Source organism: Cetorhinus maximus, unplaced genomic scaffold, assembly GCF_964194155.1.
Source record: "Cetorhinus maximus unplaced genomic scaffold, sCetMax3.hap1.1 HAP1_SCAFFOLD_616, whole genome shotgun sequence".
Classification (NCBI taxonomy): Eukaryota; Metazoa; Chordata; class Chondrichthyes; order Lamniformes; family Cetorhinidae; genus Cetorhinus; species Cetorhinus maximus.
The window spans coordinates 133,194-152,985 of NW_027596558.1; the positions used below are offsets into that span (position 1 = coordinate 133,194).

Here is a 19,792-nt window from a genome sequence, read left to right on the forward strand (position 1 = left end):
AGTCACATACACCACACCCACACCCAGACACACACACCCCACCCTCACCCAGGAACCCCACCCACACCCAGACACACACACACCACCCACACCCAGACACACACACCCCACCCTCCCCGAGACACACACCCCACCCACACCCAGACACACACACCCCACACATACCCAGACACATAGACCCCACCCAGACCCAGACACACACACCCCACCCACACCCAGACACACACACCCCACCCACATCCAGACACACACACTTCACCCACCCTCAGACACACAACCCACACACACCCAGACACAAACCCCACACACACCCTGACACACACAGACCACCCACACCCAGACACACACACCCCACCCACACCGAGACACACACACCCCACCCACACGAAGACACACACACCCCACCCACAGACAGACATGCACCCCACACACACCCCAGCCACACCCAGTCACACACACCCCACCCACACCCAGACACGCACCGCACACACACCCCACCCACACCCAGACACACACAGCCCACCCACACCCAGACACACACAACCCACCCACACCCAGACACACACACCCCACCCACACCCAGACACACACCCCACCCACACCCAGACACACACACCCCACCCACACCCAGACAATGCACCCACACCCAGGCACACACACACCACCCACACCCAGACACACACACCCCACCCACACCCAGACTCATAGACCCCACCCAGACCCAGACACACACACCCCACCCACACCCAGACACACACACCCCACCCACATCCAGACACACACACTTCACCCACCCTCAGACACACAACCCACACACACCCAGACACAAACCCCACACACACCCTGACACACACAGACTACCCACACCCAGACACACACACCCCACCCACACCGAGACACACACACCCCACCCACACCTAGACACAAGTACCCCACCCGCACGCAGACAGACACACCCCACCCTCACCCAGACACACACACCCCAACCACATCCAGACACACACACTTCACCCACACCCAGACACACACACTTCACCCACACCCAGACACACAACCCACACACACCCAGACACAAACCCCACACACACCCTGACACTCACAGACCACCCACACCCAGACATACACACCCCACCCACACCCAGACACACACACCCCACCCACACCCAGACACACACACCCCACCCACACCCAGACACACACACCCCACCCACACCCAGACACGCACCGCACACACACCCCATCCACCACCCAGACACACACACCCCACCCACACACAGACATGCACCCCACACACACCCCAGCCACACCCAGTCACACACACCTCACCCACACCCAGACACACACACCTCACCCACACCCAGTCACACACACCCCACCCATAACACAGACACACACACCCCACCCACACCCAGACACCCCACCCACACCCAAACACACACACCCCACCCATACCCAGACACACACACCTCACCCACACCCAGTCACACACACCCCACCCAGAACCCAGACACACACACCCCACCCACACCCAGATACCCACCACCAACCACACACACACACCCCACCCACACCCAGTCACACACACCCCACCCACACCCAGTCACACACACCCCACCCACACCCAGTCACACACACCCCACCCACACCCAGTCACACACACCCCACCCACACCCAGACACCCCACCCACACCCAGACACACACACCCACATCCAGTCCACACACACACACACCCAGACACACACACCCCACCCACACCCAGACACCCCACCCACACCCTGACACACACCCCCCAACCCCACTCAGACACACACACCCCATCCACACCCAGACACACACACCCCACCCACACCCAGACACACACATACCACCCACACCCAGACACACACACCCCACCCACACCCAGACACACACCTTACCCACACCCAGACACCCCACCCACACCCAAACACATACACCCCACCCACACCCAGTCACACACACCCCACCCACACCCAGTCACACACACCCCACCCACACCCAGACACACACACCCACATCCAGTCACACACACCACACCCACACCCAGACACACACACCCCACCCACACCCAGACACGCACACCCCACCCACACCCAGACACGCACACCCCACCACACCCTGACATGTACACCCAACCCACACCCAGACACACACACCCCACCCACACCCAGACACACACCTCCCAACCACACCCAGACACACACCCCACCCTCACCCAGTCACACACACCCCACCCTCACCTAGTCACGCACACCCCACCCACACCCAGTCACGCACACCCCACCCACACCCAGACACACACACCCCACCCACACCCAGACACACACACCCAGACACACACACCCCACACACACCCAGTCACACACACCCCACCCACACTCAGACACACACACCTCACCCTCACCCAGTCACACACACCCCACCCACACCCAGACACACACACTCCACCCACACCCAGACACACACACCCCACCCACACCCAGACACACACACCCCCACCCACACCCACACACCCCACCCACACCCAGACACACACACGCAACCCACACCCAGAAACCCCACCCACACCCAGACACCCCACCCACACCCCACCCACACCCAGACACGCACACCCCACCCACACCCAGTCACACACACCCCACCCACACCCAGACAAACACACCCCACCAACACCCAGACGCCCCACCCACACCCAGACAGACACAAACCACACACACAAAGACACACACACCCCACCCACACCCAGACACACACACCCCACCCACACCCAGACACGCACACCCCACCCACACCCAGTCACACACAACCCACCCACACCCAGAAACACACAAACCACCCACTCCCAGACACACACACCCCACCCACACCCAGACACACACCCCACCCACACCCAGTCACACACAACCCACCCACACCCAGACACACACAACCCACCCACACCCAGACACACACACCCCACCCACACCCAGACACACACCCCACCCACACCCAGACACACACACCCCACCCACACCCAGACAATGCACCCACACCCAGGCACACACACACCACCCACACCCAGACACACACACCCCATTCACACCCAGACACATAGACCCCACCCAGACCCAGACACACACACCCCACCCACACCCAGACACACTCCCCCCACCCACATCCAGACACACACACTTCACCCACCCTCAGACACACCCCACCCACACCCGCATACCTCACCCCCACCCAGACAACCCAACCACACCCAGACACACCCCACCCACACCCAGACACACACCCCACCCACACCCAGACACACTGACCCCACCCACACCCAGACACACACACTCCACCCACAACCAGACACGCACACCCCACCCACACCCAGACACCCCCACCCACACCCAGACACACACACCCCACCCACACACAGACACACACACCCCACCCACACACACACCCCACCCACACCCAGACACACACACCCCACCCACACCCCAGACACGCACAACCCACACTCACCCAGTCACACACACCTCACCCACACCCAGTCACACACACCCCCACCCACACCCAAACATACACACCGCACCCACACCCAGTCACATACACCACACCCACACCCAGACACACACACCCCACCCTCACCCAGGAACCCCACCCACACCCAGACACACACACCCCACCCACACCCAGACACACACACCCAGACACACACACCCCAGACACACCCAGTCACACACCCCACGCACACCCAGACACGCACACCCCACCCACACCCAGACACGCACACCCCACCCACACCCAGTCACGCAAATCCCACCCACACCCAGTCACATACACCCCACCCACACCCAGACACGCACACCCCACCCACACCCAGACACGCACACCCCACCCACACCCAGACACGCACACCCCACCCACACCCAGACACGCCCACCCCACCCACACCCAGACACACACACCTCACCCACACCCAGATACACACCCCACCCACACCCAGTCACACACACCCCACCCACACTCAGACACACATACCTCACCCTCACCCAGTCACACACACCCCACCCACACCCAGACACACACACTCCACCCACACCCAGACACACACATCCCACCCACACCCACACACCCCACCCACACCTAGACACACACACCCCATCCACACCCACGCGCGCACACCCCACCCACACCCAGACACACACACCCAACCCACACCCAGACACCCCACCCACACCCCACCCACACCCAGACACGCACACCCCACCCACACCCAGTCACACACACCCCACCCACACCCAGACACACACACCCAACCCACACCCACACACCCCACCCACACCCAGACACACACACCCCACCCACACCCAGACACACACACCCAACCCACACCCACACACCCCACCCACACCTAGACACACACACCCCATCCACACCCACGCGCGCACACCCCACCCACACCCAGAAACACACACCCAACCCACACCCAGAAACCCCACCCACACCCAGACACCCCACCCACACCCCACCCACACCCAGACACGCACACCCCACCCACACCCAGTCACACACACCCCCCCACACCCAGACACACACACCCCACCAACACCCAGACACCCCACCCACACCCAGCCACACACAAACCACACACACAAAGACACACACACCCCACCCACACCCAGACACACACAACCCACCCACACCCAGACACACACACCCCACCCACACGCAGACACACACAACCCACCCACACCCAGACACACACACCCCACCCACACCCAGACACACACACCCCACCCAGACCCAGACACACACACCCCACCCACACCCACTCACACACAAACCACCCACACCCAGACACACACACCCCACCCACACCCAGACACACACACCCCACCCACACCCAGACACACACACCCCACCCACACCCACTCACACACAAACCACCCACACCCAGACACACACACCCAACCCACACCCAGAAACCCCACCCACACCCAGACACCCCACCCACACCCCACCCACACCCAGACACGCACACCCCACCCACACCCAGTCACACACTCCCCACCCACACCCAGACACACACACCCCACCAACACCCAGACACCCCACCCACACCCAGCCACACACAAACCACACACACAAAGACACACACACCCCACCCACACCCAGACACACACACCCCACCCACACCCAGACACACACATCCAACCCACACCCACTCACACACAAACCACCCACACCCAGACACACACACGCCTCCCACACCCAGACACACACACCCCACCCACACCCACTCACACACAAACCACCCACACCCAGACACACACACCCCACCCACACCCAGACACACACACCCCACCCTCACCCAGACACACACACCCCACCCACACCCAGACACACACACACCACCCACACCCAGACACACACACACCACCTACACCCGGACACGGAGTGAGTGCGGGAGGAGAGGCGGAGTGAGTGCGGGAGGAGAGGCGGAGTGAGTGCGGGAGGAGAGGCGGAGTGAGTGCGGGAGGAGAGGCGGAGTGAGTGCGGGAGGAGAGGCGGAGTGAGTGCGGGAGGAGAGGGGGAGTGAGTGCGGGAGGAGAGGGGGAGTGAGTGCGGGAGGAGAGGCGGAGTGAGTGCGGGAGGAGAGGCGGAGTGAGTGCGGGAGGAGAGGCGGAGTGAGTGCGGGAGGAGAGGCGGAGTGAGTGCGGGAGGAGAGGCGGAGTGAGTGCAGGAGGCGGAGTGAGTGCGGGAGGAGAGGCGGAGTGAGTGCGGGAGGCGGAGTGAGTGCGGGAGGAGAGGCGGAGTGAGTGCGGGAGGCGGAGTGAGTGCGGGAGGCGGAGTGAGTGCGGGAGGAGAGGCAGAGTGAGTGCGGGAGGAGAGGCAGAGTGAGTGCCGGAGGAGAGGCGGAGTGATGGAGGAGAGGCGGAGTGAACGCTGGAGGAGAGGAGGAGTGAGGGAGAGGTGGAGTGAATGAGGAGAGGTGGAGTGAGGGAGAGGTGGAGTGAATGAGGAGAGGTGGAGTGAGGGAGAGGTGGAGTGAATGAGGAGAGGTGGAGTGAGGGGGAGTTGGAGTGAATGAGGAGAGGTGTAGTGAGGGAGAGGTGGAGTGAGGGAGAGGTGGAGTGAGGGAGAGGTGGAATGAATGAGGAGAGGTGTAGTGAGGGAGAGGTGGAGTGAGGGAGAGGTGGAGTGAGGGAGAGGTGGAATGAATGAGGAGAGGTGTAGTGAGGGAGAGGTGGAGTGAATGAGGAGAGGTGGAGTGAGGGAGAGGTGGAGTGAATGAGGAGAGGTGGAGTGAATGAGGAGAGGTGGAGTGAGGGAGAGGTGGAGTGAATGAGGAGAGGTGGAGTGAGGGAGAGGTGGAATGAATGAGGAGAGGTGGAGTGAGGGAGAAGGGGCGGAGTGAGGGAGAGGCAGAGTGAGGGAGAGGTGGAGTGAGGGAGAGGTGGAGTGAATGAGGAGAGGTGGATTGAGGGAGAGGTGGAGTGAATGAGGAGAGGTGGAGTGAGGGAGAGGTGGAGTGAATGAGGAGAGGTGGAGTGAGGAAGAGGTGGAGTGAATGAGGAGAGGTGGAGTGAGTGCGGGAGGCGGAGTGAGTGCGGGAGGAGAAGCGGAGTGAGTGCGGGAGGAGAGGCGGAGTGAGTGCAGGAGGCGGAGTGAGTGCGGGAGGAGAGGCGGAGTGAGTGCGGGAGGAGAGGCGGAGTGAGTGCGGGAGGCGGAGTGAGTGCGGGAGGAGAGGCAGAGTGAGTGCGGGAGGCGGAGTGAGTGCGGGAGGCGGAGTGAGTGCGGGAGGAGAGGCGGAGTGAGTGCGGGAGGAGAGGCAGAGTGTGTGCAGGAGGAGAGGCGGAGTGAGTGCCGGAGGAGAGGCGGAGTGATGGAGGAGAGGCGGAGTGAACGCTGGAGGAGGGAGGAGTGAGGGAGAGGTGGAGTGAATGAGGAGAGGTGGAGTGAGGGAGAGGTGGAGTAAATGAGGAGAGGTGGAGTGAGGGAGAGGTGGAGTGAATGAGGAGAGGTGGAGTGAGGGAGAGGTGGAGTGAATGAGGAGAGGTGGAGTGAGGGGGAGTTGGAGTGAATGAGGAGAGGTGGAGTGAGGAAGAGGTGGAATGAATGAGGAGAGGTGTAGTGAGGGAGAGGTGGAGTGAATGAGGAGAGGTGGAGTGAGGGAGAGGTGGAGTGAATGAGTAGAGGTGGAGTGAGGGAGAGGTGGAATGAATGAGGAGAGGTGGAGTGAGGGAGAAGAGGCGGAGTGAGGGGAGAGGAGAGTGAGGGAGAGGTGGAGTGAGGGAGAGGTGGAGTGAATGAGGAGAGGTGGATTGAGGGAGAGGTGGAGTGAATGAGGAGAGGTGGAGTGAGGGAGAGGTGGAGTGAATGAGGAGAGGTGGATTGAGGGAGAGGTGGAGTGAATGAGGAGAGGTGGATTGAGGGAGAGGTGGAGTGAATGAGGAGAGGAGGAGTGAGGGAGAGGTGGAGTGAATGAGGAGAGGTGGAGTGAGGGAGAGGTGGAGTGAATGAGGAGAGGTGGATTGAGGGAGAGGTGGAGTGAATGAGGAGAGGAGGAGTGAGGGAGAGGTGGAGTGAATGAGGAGAGGTGGAGTGAGGGAGAGGTGGAGTGAATGAGGAGAGGTGGAGTGAGGGAGAGGTGGAATGAATGAGGAGAGGTGGAGTGAGGGAGAGGTGGAGTGAATGAGGAGAGGTGGAGTGAGGGAGAAGAGGCGGAGTGAGGGAGAGGTGGAGTGAGGGTGAGGTGGAGTGAGGGAGAGGCGGGAGTGAGGGAGAGGTGGAGTGAGGGAGAGGTGGAGTGAGGAGAGGTGGAGTGAATGAGGAGAGGTGGAGTGAGGGAGAGGTGGAGTGAATGAGGAGAGGTGGAGTGAGGGAGAGGTGGAGTGAGGGAGAGGTGGAGTGAATGAGGAGAGGTGGAGTGAGGGAGAGGTGGAGTGAATGAGGAGAGGTGGAGTGAGGGAGAAGAGGCGGAATGAGGGAGAGGCGGAGTGAGGGAGAGGTGGAGTGAATGAGGAGAGGTGGAGTGAGGGTGAGGTGGAGTGAGGGAGAGGTGGAGTGAGGGAGAGGTGGAGTGAGGGAGAGGTGGAGTGAATGAGGAGAGGTGGAGTGAGGGAGAAGAGGCGGAATGAGGGAGAGGCGGAGTGAGGGAGAGGTGGAGTGAATGAGGAGAGGTGGAGTGAGGGTGAGGTGGAGTGAGGGAGAGGTGGAGTGAGGGAGAGGTGGAGTGAGGGAGAGGTGGAGTGAGGGAGAGGTGGAGTGAGGGAGAGGTGGAGTGAGGGAGAGGTGGAGTGAATGAGGAGAGGTGGAGTGAGGGAGAGGTGGAGTGAATGAGGAGAGGTGGAGTGAGGGAGAGGTGGAGTGAGGGAGAAGAGGCGGAGTGAGGGAGAGGCGGAGTGAGGGAGAGGTGGAGTGAATGAGGAGAGGTGGATTGAGGGAGAGGTGGAGTGAATGAGGAGAGGTGGAGTGAGGGCGAGGTGGAGTGAGGGAGAAGAGGCGGAGTGAGGGAGAGGTGGAGTGAGGGAGAGGTGGAGTGAATGAGGAGAGGTGGAGTGAGGGAGAGGTGGAGTGAATGAGGAGAGGTGGAGTGAGGGAGAGGTGGAGTGAATGAGGAGAGGCGGAGTGAGGGAGAGGCGGAGTGAGGGAGAGGTGGAGTGAATGAGGAGAGGTGGAGTGAGGGAGAGGTGGAGTGAATGAGGAGAGGTGTAGTGAGGGAGAGGTGGAGTGAATGAGGAGAGGTGGAGTGAATGAGGAGAGGTGGAGTGAATGAGGAGAGGTGGAGTGGCCCTATTCCTAACTTGTACGTTCGTACTTCAGTGTCACGGAGTAAGACAACCCTGTGGACGACAGGCAGAGAGCCGGGCACCTGGAAACATGGCGATTGACCAGCTGGGCAGAGGAACAGCCCCTTTCAGAGGAGGTTTTACCTGGTGGACCCGAACATGGTCCGAGTCCCATGTCGCTGCTCTCAGCCTGCAGATATCTTTCACACGCTTTTACCGGGCAGCCCGGGACTTGCCCCAATTCATTCCCTGTCCTCTGCTTCTGCCTGTTTACTGCTCGCTGCCAATACCCCCTTATTTCAAAACAATGGCCTTTTATAGAAGTTTTTACAAATGAGTTTGGGCCAGATGTATTCTATTTGCGTGGAGCCTTTCCTGCGCCTCTTGCGGAGGAGGTTGTCGGGGTTGGTTCTGCGCAGGCCGGGCATCGAGGTGGTCCCTTCGGCTTACGCCGATGACGTGCTCCTTATGTTCACCGACCCAGCTGACCTGCGGAGGATGCGCGAGTGCCAGGAGGTCTACTCTGCCGCTTCTTCTGCTAGGATTAACTGGGAGAAATGTTCTGGACTCCTGGTCGGCCCGTGGCAGATGGATCCCCTACCCGAGGAGCTCAGGCCTTTCACCTGGAGCAGGACCAGCCTCCTCTACCTGGGGGTCCATCTCTGCCCTGCCGAGGAATCCTGGCCGGAGAACTGACAGGAACTGGAGAGGAAAGTCACCGCTCGCCTCCGGCGCTGGACAGGACTGCTCCGAGTGCTGTCTTACCGGGGTCGTGTTCTCGTCATAAATCAGCTGATCGCCGCCATGTTGTGGTATCGGCTGGTCACTTTGACCCCTCCCCCGGACTTTGTCGCGAAAATCCAGAGAATGTTAGTCGACTTCTTCTGGGACAAAAGATTGCACTGGGTCACTGCTGAGGTTCTGAGTCTCCCGCTTAGGGAGGGCGGTCAGGCGCTAGTGTGGAGTGCGATCAGGCGCTAGTGTGGAGTGCGGTCAGGGGCTGATGTGGAGGGCGGTCAGGCGCTAGCGTGCCTACACACACAGGTGGCGACTTTCCGTCTTCAGACCCTGCAGCGATACCTTTACGTCGAGCCCCCTCCGAGATGGTGTGTCCTGGCGACGTATTTCTTCTGCCAGGTGCACAGCCTGAATTATGACGTGCAGCTCCTGTTTATAGAACAGAGGGGCCTTGGTGGCTCCTTCCAGGCGTTGCCCGTCTTTTACCAGGACCTGATCAAAGTCTGGAACGTGGTCGCCTCGCGACGCAGCTCTCCCCCGTCAGGAGTAGCGGCTATCGTCAGAGAGCCGCTGCTCAGGAATCCGCCCCTCCGTCCCTTTCGGTGGCTGGCGGAGAGGAGGGCTGTGTCTGCCGGGGTGACCAGGATCGGGGACGTGCTGGGTGGCGGAGGACTGGGCTGGATGCTCCCGCAGGAGTTGGCGCAATGCGCGTCAGTGAGTGTCCAGGTCACAGCCGATGCCATCCGAGACCTAAGGACGGTCGTGCTCGGACCCGATGTCATTTTAGGTCTCGAGATGGCCCAGGTGCGCGGTGGTCTTCCGTCTGAACGTTCCCCTGTTCGGACAGAATTCCACATTGGCCCCAAGCCCCGAACCCTCCCTCGGGTGCCGGTGCCCCGCAATAATATGAGCCGCCTCGGGGACATGCCCTCCATGCCATTTGGCACGGCGCGGAGAAGTTTCCTGTACGGACTGCTGCTGCACACCTTCCATTTTCTCGCCCTGGTCCGGCGCCCGGACACGCCCTGGCGTGCCTTGTTGCTGTCCGGCGGCGGAGGACCCCGATGGGAGGCCCTCTACGGAGGTGTCCTCCTGCTCTCTATCGGGGACCTGGGTTGGAGGGTGTTGCATGCAGCAGTCCCATACAATCGAAGGATGTTTAGGTTCACGGACTCCCAGGACACCTGCTCTTTCTGTGGTCTTGTGGAGTCCGTGGACCACGTGTATATAGGGTGTCTTAGGCTGCACTCCCTTTTTAGTTATTTAAAAAACCTTTTGTTGTTGCTTTGTTTGCACTTCAGTCCCACGCTCCTGATCTACGGACACCCGGTGCGGAGGGGGGTCGGGAAGGAGGAGGACCTCCTCGTGAACCTGCTCCTGGGCCTGGCCAAGTTTGCCATTAACAGGTCCAGGCAGTGGGCGACCGAGGGGGGAGTCCCGCCCCATTGTTTGTCCCTCTTCCGCGGCTACGTTCGCGGCCAGATGTCCCTGGAGAGGGAGCACGCGGTGTTTGCTGGCACTCTCGGGGCCTTCCATGCCCGGTGGGCACCGCGGGGACTGGGGTGGTTTGTTGACCCCTTTAACTCACATCCTGGTTTAATGTTTGTAATTTCCTTTAAACTTTGTCCTTGGTTTTACAGCTGACCTGACTTAGGGGCTGTGCCTGATTTATCCCTTGTTTTTGTTACTTTAGTTAATTGTTTTAACTCAAAAAGAGTTACAAATGAGTTTGTTTTGTACAATTTAATTTTAATCTCTTGACGCTCCCGTTGTCTTTAAGCTGAATTTCAGTGCTGGTGTTTCCAGCGGACGAGGGGCTTCAGTCCGCGCAGAGAGAGAGAGAGAGAGAGGCTGGGAGGAGCTGGGGGTCCTCGTTCTCCTCGGAGTGGAGAGGGTTAAGGGGGCGATTGAATCGAGGTGTTCGGAATCGGGAAGGGTCTGTGATGGGGGAGGGGGGGTCAATGAGGAGAAACTGTTCCCGGTGGCTGGAGGGTCAGGAACCAGAGGGACACACAGATTGAGGGCGATCGGGGGAAAGGACCAGAGGGGGACGGGGTTGGGTGGGGGTGAGTGGGGGTGGGGAGGGAGGGGGGGAGATGGGGGAAAGATTTAGGTTTAAACACAGCGAGTTGTTGTGATCTGGAAGGCGCTGCCCGAAAGGGCATCGGAAGCAGATTCAATCGGCATTTTCAAAAAGGGGAAATCGGATAAATACTCGAAGGGGGAACATTGACAGGGAGATGGAGGGAGAGAGGGAGGGAGAGAGAGGGGGAGGGAGGGAGAGAGAGAGGGGGAGAGTAATTGGATCACTTGTTCACAGGGCCAGCATGGGAATGAGGGGCTGAATGGCCTCCTCCAGGCGCTGCAGGGTTCTCTGACAAACTCTCCTGAGCAAGCAGGATCGGAGACAGGTACAGACACATTCATCCTGGTTGTTGTTCAGCATTAAACTTTATTTGAATTCACACACATGCCGGGTAAACAGAGACAATGATATGCAACCAACTTCCCGATCAGGGACATGCAACCTTCTCCTCAATGGCTGCTCCGCTCCGCTCCTGGGTGTGGGGGGGTGGAGCTGGGTTTCGTTAATTGGTCAATTGATCTGATTGGACTCAGTAAAAGCTCAGAGACCTCCAGCGCCTGCCTCCCAGCTCCCAGCTCACTGAGATAGTGGGCAGGGGACAAAAATCATCCTGGCACAATCGGAGCAACCACACACCAAACACTAACCCCTACACTGTCTATACGGACAGGGGAACAGCAACACTCAACACCCCCAGCCCCCTCGAGCCTGTTACACAGGAACAGGAGGAGGCCCATTCGGCCCCTCGAGCCTGTTACACAGGAACAGGAGGCCATTCAGCCCCTCGAGGCTGTTACACAGGAACAGGAGGATCCCATTCAGCCCCTCGAGTCTGTTACACAGGAACAGGAGGAGGCCATTCAGCCCCTCGAGCCTGTTACACAGGAACAGGAGGATCCCATTCAGCCCCTCGAGTCTGTTACACAGGAACAGGAGGAGGCCCATTCAGCCCCTCGAGCCTGTTACACAGGAACAGGAGGAGGCCATTCAGCCCCTCGAGCCTGTTACACAGGAACAGGAGGAGGCCATTCAGCCCCTCGAGCCTGTTACACAGGAACAGGAGGAGGCCCATTCGGCCCCTCGAGCCTGTTACACAGAAACAGGAGGAGGCCATTCAGCCCCTCAAGCCTGTTACACAGGAACAGGAGGAGGCCCAATCAGCCCCTCGAGCCTGTTACGCAGGAACAGGAGGAGGCCATTCAGCCCCTCCTCGAGCCTGTTACACAGGAACAGGAGGCCATTCAGCCCCTCCTCGAGCCTGTTACACAGGAACAGGAGGCCATTCAGCCCCTCCTCAAGCCTGTTACACAGGAACAGGAGGAGGCCCATTCGGCCCCTCGAGCCTGTTACACAGGAACAGGACGAGGCCATTCAGCCCCTCGAGCCTGTTACACAGGAACAGGAGGAGGCCATTCGGCCCCTTGACCCTGTTACACAGGAACAGGAGGAGGCCATTCGGCCCCTCCTCGAGCCTGTTACACAGGAACAGGAGGAGGCCATTCAGCCCCTCCTCGAGCCTGTTACACAGGAACAGGAGGGCATTCTGCCCCTCGAGCCTGTTACACAGGAACAGGAGGAGGCCATTCGGCCCCTTGACCCTGTTACAGAGGAACAGGAGGAGGCCATTCGGCCCCTTGACCCTGTTACACAGGAACAGGAGGAGGCCATTCAGCCCCTCCTCGAGCCTGTTACACAGGAACAGGAGGCTATTCTGCCCCTCCAGCCTGTTACACAGGAACAGGAGGAGGCCCATTCAGCCTGTTACACAGGAACAGGAGGAGGCCATTCAGCCCCTCGAGCCTGTTACACAGGAACAGGAGGATCCCATTCGGCCCCTCGAGCCTGTTACACAGGAACAGGAGGAGGCCCATTCAGACATTCAATGAGATTGTGTCTGATCTGTGACCTAACTCTATTGACCCACCTTTACACCGTCTTCCTGAATAACCCGACCAGCAAAAATCTCATCAATCCCACATTTTCGAGTTATTCCAGGAGCGATGGCCAATTCCAGACCAGAGTTGCGAATACCGACCACCCTCTGTATGTAGACCTGGGGCACAATTTTACTGTCCGGCCAAATTGAAAGGAGTTTAGACTGGTTCACTGGGAGGATGGGGACGGAAAACTCCGGAACTCCGGCCACGGTTCCTCATTTCCAAGGTCTGACTCGAATTTCCCCCAGTCTGATACCGCTGGGCCAGTGGAAATGCCGTCTCTGTCTGGCTTCTATCTATCCCTGTGTCCGAGTCTGTCCTCTGCTCAGCACATCTGGGTCCGTCCATCATGGACACCACTGATGGTGACCCTCTATCCTCGCAGTACAACGTCAATCTCAACTGAGGCAGAATTTCTACCTATTTGTTCATGGGATGTGAGCGTCGCTGGCCAGGCCCAGCATTTATTACCCATCCCTAATTACTCCTTGAGAAGGTGGTGGGTGAGCTGCCTTCCTGAACCGCTGTAGTCCCTGTGGTGTAGTTACACCCACGGCGCTGTTAGGGAGGGAGTTCGAGGATTTTGTCCCTGTGGTGTAGGTACACCCACGGCGCTGTTAGGGAGGGAGTTCCAGGATTTTGTCCATGTGGTGTAGGTACATCCACGGCGCTGTTAGGGAGGGAGTTCCAGGATTTTGTCCGTGTGGTGTAGGTACACCCACAGCGCTGTTAGGGAGGGAGTTCCAGGATTTTGACCATGTGGTGTAGGTACACCCACGGCGCTGTTAGGGAGGGAGTTCCAGGATTTTGTCCGTGTGGTGTAGGTACACCCACGGCGCTGTTAGGGAGGGTGTTCCAGGATTTTGTCCGTGTGGTGTAGGTACACCCACGGCGCTGTTAGGGAGGGAGTTCCGGGATTTTGTCCGTGTGGTGTAGGTACACCCACGGCGCTGTTAGGGAGGAAACGTGTGAAGCGAGGTGTCAGTCCTCATGGGGAGACCCTTCCCCCTCCCCCAGTGAGGGCTCAGTCCCCATGGGGAGACCATTCCCCCTCCCCCAGTGAGGGCTCAGTCCCCACGGGGAGACCCATCCCCCCCCCCCCAGCTCCTGGTTGCTGACATCACCCCCCCACCCCCCCCACCCGAAGCGCTTGGCTCCCTGCACCCACCGCCCCCCCAATCAGAGAACACAGCTTCTGGTGACCCCACTGAATCATCCCAAACCCCTCGATTAGATTCCTCTTAATCTTCAAGACTCTGGAAGACACAACCCTCATCCCTGCAACCTGTCTTCGTCATTTTTAAATTTATTCTTCCGCTTATAAGGCCCGTGTTTGCTGCTGTCCCTAACTGCCCCCTGAACTGAGCTCGGCCAATCCCCATGGGCAGTTTCAGAGCCAACAGCAATGGCTGTGGGGTCTGGAGTCATGTGTAGGGCCAGAGTGGGTAAGGACGGCAGATTTCCCTCCCTAAAGGGACATGAGTGAAACCTATTGAGTCTTTACGACTCTCGATGATAGTTTAAAGGGACATGAGTGAAACCTAATGAGTCTTTATGTCTCTCGATGATAGTTTAAAGGGACACGAGTGACCCTCATGAGTCTTTATGACTCTCAATGATAGTTTAAAGGGACATGATTGACCCCAATGAGTCTTTACGACTCTCGATGATAGTTTAAAGGGACATGAGTGAAACCTAATGAGTCTTTACGACTCTCGATGATAGTTTAAAGGGACATGAGTGAAACCTAATGAGTCTTTACGACTCTCGATGATAGTTTAAAGGGACACGAGTGACCCTGATGAATCTTTATGTCTCTCGATGATAGTTTAAAGGGACACGAGTGACCCTCATGAGTCTTTATGACTCTCAATGATAGTTTAAAGGGACATGATTGACCCCAATGAGTCTTTATGACTCTCGATGATAGTTTTACGGTCCCCATTACCCAGACTGGTTTTCAACTCCCGATTTTATTCATCGGATTTAAACCCCACCAGCGGCCGGGGGTGGGGATTGAACCCAGGTCCCCAGGGCGTTAACCTGGGCCCTTCTGGATGACCAGCCCAGCGACAGTGCCGCTCCTCCTCATCCTCCTCCCCCTCCAACCCTCTCTCTGTGATTTAACTCTTTTGTTTCTGTCGATTCTGCTCCCTCCAGGAGCTAGTCCTTGAGGTAGGGCCATCGGGGCTGACCCCTCCGGGTCAACTCGCCCAACAGAGGTGGTCTGGGTCCTTCCTTCTCCTTCCCACTACAGGGTCTGCAGTGATTTCCTGTCCCTCGATCCCCATTGCCCCACGCCTCCTGCTCTCCGACTCCATCGCCACCAGCTCCCTGTCCTTTCTCCCCCCCCCACCAACAGGGGGTGATATGTGCAGAGTCTGACCAATGGGGAAATGCGGCTTTCAGGTGGAAGGTCTCACGGGGTCACTGCCCGGGGTGAGGGGTCACAGAAGGTGTGGAGGGGGCGGTCTCAGGGGGTCACTGCCCAGGGTGAGGGGTCACAGAAGGTGTGGAGGGGGCGGTCTCAGGGGGTCACTGCCCGGGGTGAGGGGTCACAGAAGGTGTGGAGGGGGCGGTCTCAGGGGGTCACTGCCCCGGGGTGAGGGGTCAGAAGTTGGGGTGGAAGGTCTCAGGAGTCATTGCCAGGGGAGAGGGGTCAGAGGTCAAGAAGGGAGGACTGAGGAGGGGTCACTGCCCAAGGTGAAGGCTCAGAAGTTGGGGGTTGGGTCTCAGGGGTCACTGCCTGGGGTGAAGGGTCAGAGGTTGGAGGGAGGATCTCAGGGGTCACTGTCCGGGGTGAAGGGTCAGAGGTTGGAGGGAGGTTCTCAGGGGCCACTGCCCGGGGTGAAGGGTCAGAGGTTGGAGGGAGGTTCTCAGTGGTCACTGCCTGGGGTGATGGGTCAGAGGTTGGAGGGAGGTTCTCAGGGGTCACTGCCTGGGGTGAAGGGTCAGAGGTTGGAGGGAGGTTCTCAGGGGTCACTGCCCGGGGTGAAGGGTCAGAGGTTGGAGGGAGCTTCTCGGGGGTCACCGCCCGGGGTGAAGGGTCAGAGGTTGGAGGGAGGTTCTCAGGGGTCACTGCCCGGGGTGAAGGGTCAGAGGTTGGAGGGAGCTTCTCGGGGGTCACCGCCCGGGGTGAAGGGTCAGAGGTTGGAGGGAGGTTCTCAGTGGTCACTGCCTGGGGTGATGGGTCAGAGGTTGGAGGGAGGTTCTCAGGGATCACTGCCCGGGGTGAAGGGTCAGAGGTTGGAGGGAGGTTCTCAGGGGTCACTGCCCGGGGTGAAGGGTCAGAGGTTGGAGGGAGCTTCTCAGGGGTCACTGCCCAGGGTGAAGGGTCAGAGGTTGGGGGATCCTCAGGCATTGAAGTTGATGGCCTGGCTGGGGCAGTGGTCAGTCACGACCACCATCTCCTCCTCCTGCCGGCCGGCCCCGTGGACTCTCTGGTGCTTCTTGACGTGCGAGGACTTGGTGAAGCGGCGGCCGCACACCCCACAGGCGTAGGGCTTCTCGCCCGTGTGCACCCGCTGGTGGGACTTGAGGTTGGAGGAGGTGGCGAACTCCCTGCTGCAGACGGTGCAGTGGTAGGGTCGCTCGCCGCTGTGCACCCGCTGGTGGGTCTTCAGCAGCGAGGCCAGGGTGAAGCTCTTGGAGCAGAGGCCGCAGTGGTAGGGCCGCTCGCCCGTGTGGACCCGCTCGTGGTAGACCAGCGAGTAGGACTGGATGAAGCTCTTGTGGCAGAAGGAGCACTTGAAGGGCCTCTCGCCCGAGTGGATGCGCCAGTGCTGCACCAGCTTGGCGGAGATGCCAAAGCTCTTCCCGCAGAGGCTGCAGAGGAAGGGCTTCTCCCCGGTGTGGGTGCGCAGGTGGCTGGACAGGTGGGAGGGCAGACGGAAGCTCTTCTCGCAGACGCTGCAGCGGTAGGGCTTCTCGCCGGTGTGGGTGCGCCGGTGGCTGGACAGGTCCGAGGAGAAGCGGAAGTGGCGGTCACAGACGCCGCAGCGGTAGGGCTTGGCGCCCGTGTGGATGCGCTGGTGTTGGATGAGGGAGGAGGACTGGGAGAAGCGCTTGGAGCAGACAGGGCAGGAGTAGGGCCTCTCCCCCGTGTGCACCCGCTGGTGGACCAGCAGAGCGTTGGACCGCGAGAAGGCCTTGTCGCAGACCGTGCAGCGGAAGGGCTTCCCCGCGCCGCCTCCTGCAGAGGAACAGCCGGCCGCCGGCGTGTACCGGGGCTCCAGCAAGCCCGAGGGCCCGATGAAGCCCCCCGGGGTGGACACAAAGGCGAAACGTCCTCGACCCTCCTCGTCCGAGCGAGAGGCAGTGGCCCCTCGGCGGCCAGACACCTCCTCCTCCCCGTCTGAGGGAGCGTCTCCCCGTCTGAGGCCCGTCTCCTCCTCCTCGTTTGAGGTGGCGACTCCCCGTCTCAGATCCGTCTCCTCCTCGTCTGAGGGAACGTCTCCCCGTCTCAGATCCGTCTCCTCCTCGTCTGAGGGAGCGTCTCCCCGTCTGAGACCCGTCTCGTCGTCCTCGTCTGAGGCAGCGACTCCCCGTCTGAGACCCGTCTCGTCGTCCTCGTCTGAGGCGGCGACTCCCCGTCTGACACCCGTCTCGTCGTCTTCATCTGAGGGAGCGTCTCCCCGTCTCAGATCCGTCTCCTCCTCGTCCGAGAGAGCGTCTCCCCGTCTGAAAACAGTCTCGTCATCCTCGTCTGAGGCAGCGACTCCCCGTCTGAGATCTGTCTCATCTGCCTCATCTGAAGAAACGTCTCCCCGTCTGACAGTCGTCTCCTCATCGTCAGAGGGAGCGTCTCCCTGTCTGGCAGCCGTCTCCTCGTCGTCTGAGGGAGCGTCTCCGTGTCTGGCAGCCGTCTCCTCATCGTCTGAGGGAGCGTCTCCGTGTCTGGAAGCCGTCTCCTCATCGTCTGAGGGAGCGTCTCTGTGTCTGGCAGCCGTCTCAACCTCGTCTGAGAGAGAGACGGGAGCCCCAGTGTAGTCAGCCATCAGCTCCTGGCTGTGCGAAATGCAGGCAGCCGTCTGCCTCTGGGGCGTCCCCTCTCCCTCCGATGGGAATTCGGCAGCTCCGGAAGACTCCGGTGGGGAAACCAGCTCGTCCTCCAGCTCCGGGATCCTACTGCCCAGCGGCTCTGCTCCCACCAGCGTCCAGAGAAATCCCGGGGAATTCTGCAGCATCTCGCCAGGAGAGCCGGTCACTCCAGGAGCAGCCTCCTGCACAAAAACACACAACAAGGGTCAGGAAAGGGAGAAAGTCCAGGCATCTGGACAGCAGCAACTCCGAATGTCCAAGAAAACGTCACCATCACCGGAGGGGAGAGGAAACAGAGTTCCATCTACACCGTCCCCATCAGACACTCCCAGGACAGGTACAGCACGGGGTTAGATACAGAGTAAAGCTCCCTCTACACTGTCCCCATCAAACACTCCCAGGACAGGTACAGCACGGGGTTAGATACAGAGTAAAGCTCCCTCTACACTGTCCCCATCAAACACTCCCAGGACAGGTACAGCACGGGGTTAGATACAGAGTAAAGCTCCCTCTACACTGTCCCCATCAAACACTACCTGGACAGGTATAGCACGGGGTTAGATACAGAGTAAAGCTCCCTCTACACCGTCCCCATCGAACCCTCCCAGGACAGGTACAGCACGGGGTTAGATACAGAGTAAAGCTCCCTCTACACTGTCCCCATCAAACACTCCCAGGACAGGTACAGCACGGGGTTAGATACAGAGTAAAGCTCCCTCTACACCGTCCCCATCAAACACTCCCAGGACAGGTACAGCACGGGGTTAGATACAGAGTAAAGCTCCCTCTACACTGTCCCCATCAAACACTACCTGGACAGGTACAGCACGGGGTTAGATACAGAGTAAAGCTCCCTCTACACTGTCCCCATCAAACACTCCCAGGACAGGTACAGCACGGGGTTAGATACAGAGTAAATCTCCCTCTACACTGTCCCCATCAAACACACCCAGGACAGGTACAGCACGGGGTTAGATACAGAGTAAAGCTCCCTCTACACTGTCCCCATCAAACACTCCCAGGACAGGTACAGCACGGGGTTAGATACAGAGTAAAGCTCCCTCTACACTGTCCCCATCAGACACTCCCAGGACAGGTACAGTACGGGGTTAGATACAGAGTGAATCTCCCTCTACACTGTCCCCATCAAACACTCCCAGGACAGGTACAGCACAGGCTTAGATACAGAGTAAATCTCCCT

At 59.6% G+C, this 19,792-nt stretch overlaps 1 protein-coding gene across 1 annotated transcript in view; it reads right to left on the reverse strand.

Annotated features, from left to right (window-relative positions):
• Positions 1-16,253: 16,253 nt before the first annotated feature.
• LOC144674293 (uncharacterized) overlaps positions 16,254-19,792 on the reverse strand; it is a 47,365-nt gene continuing 43,826 nt past the window's right edge. The window contains exon 2 of the mRNA XM_078535720.1: positions 16,254-18,773. Within this exon, the coding sequence (XP_078391846.1) occupies positions 16,905-18,737 (1,833 nt within the window). The 5' untranslated portion in view covers positions 18,738-18,773 and the 3' untranslated portion in view covers positions 16,254-16,904. The remainder of the gene's footprint in view (positions 18,774-19,792) is intronic.